The following is a 6,365-nucleotide window of genomic DNA, read 5'->3' as shown; positions in this document are numbered from 1 at the left end:
TCGCACTATGATTGCACATACATTTTCTTCTTTGAATTAAAAACTTTAATTTATAAAATTTTATGCAAATAAAAAACGAAGTAATAACACTACTGGATCATGGGCTCAGCCATTACTGACAAGTTTTTCAATTTGAAAATAATAAGATGGATCACTGTCTATTCACCAGTCACCACCATACAACCCTATTGTAAAACTATGTTAACCAATAGTGCAGAGTAGGAATAGAATGCAACAACCCAAGGCCGTAAAATTTCATGATTAAAAGTATTCACAATTTTCATATATCAGGCAGTCCACGAATAAAGATCAACTTCGTTAACAATGAAAGTTTCTTTCCTCATCGTCATACATTATGAAGATAAACAAAATCTGGACAGAGGAAGAGAAGAAAAAACGAAGTTCTGCTGAAACTATAATCATATATGATGGAAATAGGCTTATCAACATCAGTATGAAGAATAGATTAAACCAACGACATACAAGACAAATACAATCACAACTTGATTATGCATTTTGGATAGTAATATATAAGCTTAAATATGATTTTCCCAAAATGTAAGCATATTTCTCATATAAGTGAATACATTTATTGACAAATTATAAGTTACACTTGGTAGGATAAATTATATACAGCATCATCAAATAAAATCATTACTTAAATTATTTAATTTTATGAATATTTTTGTAGTATAATTTAAATGTATAATATTATTAATTAAAATTAATCAATATAACTACTTTTGATAAATTAGTTATTTTTTATATAAAGGATCGAAAGTAGTGTTTTTACCTTAAAATTCGATTATATATTAGATGTCTTAGTATTTTTTTTAACCCCCCACACTAGTGGGCAGTATATATAAGTTTTACTAATAACTAACTCATGTCGATTATTTTTAGTGGAGTCTCTCATTTCAACCATGTTAATACTATTTAGGTTTTATTATTCATTTGGTTCCTATAGTTTCATCATTTGTATTTTTAAAATGATTTTTTTTAGTTTTCATCGTTTACATTTTAATTTACTTTTAGTCTCTATAGTTTGAAAGTGGTTTTTTTAGTTTTTATAATTTACATTTTAATTAATTTTCTTTTAGTCCTATAGTTTGAAAGTAGTTTTTTTAGTCTTTATACTTTATATTTTAATTCCCTTTTAGTCCTTACAATCAAAATATGAGTAATATTATCAATTAAATTAACTACAAAAATATTAACAAGTAATTAGTAACTAATTTATTGTAAGATAATTTTTGTAATAAAAAAATAGTTGATAATTTATAACAATTTGTAACTAATTATTTTTATATATTTTTTGTAATAAGGACTAAAAGGTAATTAAAATATAAATTATAGGGACTAAAAAGATCACTTACAAATTATAGGGACTAAAAAAGAATTAAAATACAAATTATAAAGATTACAAAAACCACTTTTAAATTATAGAGACTAAAAAAAAATTAAAATATAAACTATAAGGACTAAAAAACCACTTTGGGACTAAAAGGTACGAATCATAAAATTATAGGGACCGAGTAATTTAACCTACAATTTATTAAACATTTTGGCTAGGAAAAAATTACACCAAAACTTTTTTATTATATTAAAGATGCATAAATTATATTTTATATCTTCAAACTCTTTTTCCTTAAAAAAATGAGGGCAGTCAATGAATTCTTTTAACAATAATGAACAATCATCAAACTTTTTACTACATATGAAAAATCGTAAAAACAACTGATTTACTAGCTCAATTAATATCAAGATAAAAAAAAAATCAAAGATACTACCAAATTGAGAGTTTAAAATCATTGAATTTTGAAAACTTACATAATAAATTATTCATGTTGAGAAATTAAATAATTTATTTTCTTTTGAAACCCTCAGCCCTAACCTAGACCCAAGGTTGGCCTGACTTAGGATAGCACTCAAAATAGGGGTAATATGGTATGCTTCTACTTACATTGGCTTGCAGATTGACTGATTAGCATACAAACTTAAATAAAATGTTAATTTTTTATTAAAAAAATTAAGAAAAAAATCAAATAAAAATGACATTTTTTTCAACTATTAAATATAAATAATGAAGAAACTTTCATCATTTAAACATGCAATGAAATAACAAAGACTTATGTCTTCAATATAAAAATTGTTAGTTACTTTGAGTTCAGTTCAAAAGTATTCTTCACTTGCTTTTGTTTGGGGGTGGATCAGGAGTATCTCATGATCGGGAACTAATGATTAATCTGTGAAAGTACTGAGTCATTTGGGGGGCTAATCTTTCCTGAAAAATTAATATGTTTTTTCGCACAAACAAATTTGAGATTGAACTTCTGATCACATTCTTAAAGGACAAAATTATCTATCAATCATGTCACATCATGTTGAACCCAATTCAATTCAATACTACTACTGAATAATAAAATATCTCTTTTCTAGGTGGGGATAATTATATGACTGTTGACTGTCTTAGGATGTTCATATTACAATCTATACTAGTTCAGAAAGATAACGCAATCAACTAACAATAAATGGGCAAAAACCAGATATTCAGATCAGAAACATTCCATACGATTTGCATTCCTTCAATTCAAAGGCGGGAGTGGCATAGCAGGGTTACTGGGGAGGTGGTGGAGGCGGCATTCCGGACTGAGGGTATGGCAAAGGCCGTCCACCCTGTTGCTGAGGGGGTGGCAGTCGCCAAACAGGTGGTGGCTGACTTGCCATTACTGATGGTGGTGGAAGAGGCCTGGGAGGAGCTTGTGGAGGTGGTGGCATCTGCTGCATACCAGGGTGAGGTGGCCTGAACTGCTGGACTTGAGGTGGAGGTGGCATTGCGGGTGGTAACAATGTTTGACCTGGCTGTTGCTGATGCCACGTAGGTTGTCCAGGAACGGGCATAGGCTGGAATGCAGCAGCTTGAGGGGGCGGAGGACGGAGGGCAGGAATTGCAGGAGGAGCAACCCCATTAGCAAAGGGTCGGGGAGGCACCGGAGCAACACCATTAGCCTGAGGAACACTCGGAAGTGTTGGAGGTCCACTAGCAAATAAAGTATGAGGTCTGCTCTTCTGTGTAGTTGGATTACTTGCAGCCAAAACTCTTTCTGCACCATAGAAGAAATATTAGCGGATAGCCAGATAGTACAAAAACAGACTGCATTTATTAATCCCAAAAAGTAGTTAGTACTAGTAGCAAGAAAGGGCCTCACCAGCCGGGGTACCATGCCGTTCCCCCTTAGTGTCTTTCTTGTAAGCATATGACACTGTAATTTGACGATTGCAAAGATATTGTCCATTCATTGCCTACAAAATATAGAAAAATTCAATATATGTGGCGTGGGAATGCTTTTATAATCTATTGTTCCGTATGATTTGGATATCCAGACAACAAAATTGAAACAGATAACAAATTTATTTTCATGCATACATTAATATAAAAATAAAAGGGGCACTTTCATATCCCTGATTTATAACTTTAGTTGAATTTTGCATCCTAATTTATTAAATTCACTCTCTAATTTAACATTAATAGTGTTAACTTCACCCCTTCCATCCAATTTAACCTTAAGAGTTAACATGAACAGAACAAAATAAGCATGCTTCCCACCAGTCTTCATTCTTCAGAAGGGGCATTACAGCATTTGAATATACTTTGGGTCATATTAGGCAAAAAACAAAAACAGAAGGCTCCATTAGCTCGGCTGAATTTTTTTATAACCCCAATGAATTTTTTTATTGTTTTGGTTTCCTATAGTATTATCCCATGCGGTAAGAGAGACACAAATCTCTCAGTGTACAGTCAAGCCCTAGAGGGGGAAACCCTCCCAACAATGCTTTCTATACATATGAATCCAAGACTACATACAACACAAGCTGGTCAAGGAGTCTAACATTATATAAATGATTGCCAACCATGTATCCATATATATTTTTATTTGTTCTTGAGTGTTATATATTTTAGTGAGTTAGTTCCAATTCATGATCCACAAGTACTGAATAAGTATAACAAAAGAATGAAAGGTTGGCCTCACACTATATTCCTACAAATGATTCAAACACTAGACTGAGGCATACCTCAATGGCTGAATCAGATGCCTCAAATGAATCGTAGCTAATGAAGCCAAAACCACGGGAATTTCCTGTGTCAGGATCTCTCATGATCTGCAACACAAAGCCTTGTATGTTAGATCATATACATAATGTTTGAATAAAATGAATCCTTTCAGGTATGGGGGGGTTGTGTTTAAAGAACAAGAGACTAAAAACAGTTGGTTATTTTAATTGTCATTGGCTTGATACCAAACGTTTTTAAACAAACAAAATGGTAAATGCTAACAAAGAGAGATAAGAAAATAGCAAAACATGAAAAGTATTAGCAACTGCTACTAGCTGGATACTGTTACATAAGTGGCACAAACATGATGAAATTAGATATATAATGAAAGATATTTGAAGAGAAAAACCTTTGGATTAGTAACAATAACTCCAAATGCACTGAAAGTGTCATACAAGAGCTTCTCATCTACATCCTGCAACAACATTAGGAACACTCATGTATAAGTCTTGAATTCAATGCATAACTGCATGAGTCTGTTTAACACTTCCATAATTTGGTGACTTACAGGATCTAGATTGCCAATGAAAAGATTTGCCCCAACATCCAAGCTCTTTTTATCTTGGGATGCCTGGAACCAAAAAATTGTAAAATCAATCAAGCAGCATAGAAACTAAATATTTTGTTAATCAAGTGGCATGGGTGTTAATACAAGGAAGAAATATAGCAGGACTTGAATGGAGAGTACTACAAAGTTCGTACAAATAAAATACAGATATGAAAGAATAATCACTATGTAAAAAATAAGAGATTCAATTATATAAAATGATATCTAGCAATGGCATACGATAAAAGTTCAATACTACCTAGTAGTTAGTACTTAGCACCAAGGTTATCAAAGGCAGAATGCCAGAATTCTGTCACATAAACAGGCCATAGTTGGCCTCCATTCACAAATTGCCAATGGCAGAGGTGTTGAAAAATGCCGCATTATAGTGTTATGGTGGCACTATAATGGTTATGTAACAAAATTGTTTAGCAGTTAGCACACATTCTCATTCAAAAGGCTATAAATAAGCCTAGAGTCCTGAGATACAAGAGAACTAACACCCCTCAAGAAGAAGTGGTCATAGAGATTCACGGAAATCATGAATCAGTTAGTAAATGACTGTTTTTGTTTTGTTATTTGTTTTGCATTAATACTTTCAATCACACATACCAAACATTTTAGAATGGAAGAAAATAAAAACTTGAATTCAGAAGGGAAGCAAGCACAGGAGAGTTGTACCCGTTGGTATAAGTAAGTATTCATACCTTATTGACACGGATGGGTTTGCCATAAAGCTTAATCATGTTAAGCACCTTGATGGCCTGCAATAGAAGAAGAGCATGTTAGGTAGGTTTGGAGAAGTGAGTTGGAAATAACAGAATAGAATAGTTACATACATAGTCAGCATCTTCTTCACTGCGGAATTCAACAAATCCATAACCCTGATGTTGGTTGGTGACTCTATCCTTTGGAACATAGACATTAACTGAAAGGAATGAAAAGGAGAATGAGTTAGAGTTTGTTTAAACCTAAAATTAAGAAAGAAAAGAAAAAGATATTACCAACTGGACCAGCCTGAACAAACAATTCCCATAACAACTCCTCACTTATCTGCAGCAGAAAGAAGAAAAGGGATAAATAAACCCTAGAATAGAACTTAGAAGTGGTAATGAGTGAATGGAAGTGTGTGGAGAAAGAATAGTTACCTGAGGGTCGAGATTGCCGACATAAGCAGTGGCGTCTTGATTCCTCTCGGCGGCGTGTTGACCCAGCAAATTGGCTCCCACACCGGGCGCAATTCGAGTCGTCATCGAATCGAACAACCCTTCTATTCTATCTGGATGGATAAAGTTACAAAATATAAGATGAACAAGGACTCTACTCATTACTAAAGCACGTGAATGAATGTCAAATAGGTTATGAGCAAACAAATAGTTACGCTTACAAACCTTGAGAAGAGAACAAGCACTGGACGGAAGAAGAAGAAGAAGAAGAAGCGGGAGAATTAAGAAGTCAGGTAATAGGGACACCTGCGCTGCCGCAAGTTTATAACTTCGAGCTGGGCCGGAGCAAGATTTTACGTTTAAATACGTGGTTTGATTTCATGCTTCAAAATTGGAAATATTAAACATTTTTCTATTGAACAAGTATACTTTATCCAAATAAGACGGTGAGTTTAATGGACAGAAACACTTTCGACTCTCTATTTTTAAATATCCACTTTCATGGCCTTGACATGAAATAAGGATCAATTCCAGCTTT

At 33.3% G+C, this 6,365-nt stretch overlaps 1 protein-coding gene across 1 annotated transcript; it reads right to left on the bottom strand.

Annotated features, from left to right (window-relative positions):
- Positions 1-2,413: 2,413 nt before the first annotated feature.
- Positions 2,414-6,364, bottom strand: LOC100791039 (splicing factor 3B subunit 4). The gene is made up of 10 exons (XM_003534644.5): positions 6,053-6,364; positions 5,810-5,940; positions 5,666-5,714; positions 5,501-5,589; positions 5,369-5,425; positions 4,623-4,685; positions 4,464-4,529; positions 4,075-4,161; positions 3,210-3,303; positions 2,414-3,104 (listed from the first exon to the last, which is right to left on the bottom strand). The coding sequence occupies exons 2-10, from the start codon at positions 5,912-5,914 to the stop codon at positions 2,617-2,619; spliced, it is 1,098 nt and encodes a 365-aa protein (XP_003534692.1). The 5' UTR covers positions 5,915-5,940; positions 6,053-6,364; the 3' UTR covers positions 2,414-2,616.
- Between the last annotated feature and the right edge of the window lies 1 nt (position 6,365).

The sequence above is a fragment of the Glycine max genome, chromosome 9, assembly GCF_000004515.6.
Source record: "Glycine max cultivar Williams 82 chromosome 9, Glycine_max_v4.0, whole genome shotgun sequence".
Taxonomy (NCBI): domain Eukaryota; kingdom Viridiplantae; phylum Streptophyta; class Magnoliopsida; order Fabales; family Fabaceae; genus Glycine; species Glycine max.
Note: the sequence above shows the minus strand (reverse complement) of the source record. Positions and strands in the feature narration are given on the sequence as shown.

Coding starts and splice junctions, on each gene's coding strand:
- LOC100791039 (XM_003534644.5), bottom strand. CDS start 5,914: ATGACGACTCGAATTGCGCCCGGTGTGGGAGCCAATTTGCTGGGTCAA. Junction 4,686..5,368: donor AACCCATCCGTGTCAATAAG/GTATGAATACTT, acceptor TTTTGGTTCCAG/GCATCCCAAGATAAAAAGAG. Junction 4,162..4,463: donor TTATTGTTACTAATCCAAAG/GTTTTTCTCTTC, acceptor TTTGTGTTGCAG/ATCATGAGAGATCCTGACAC.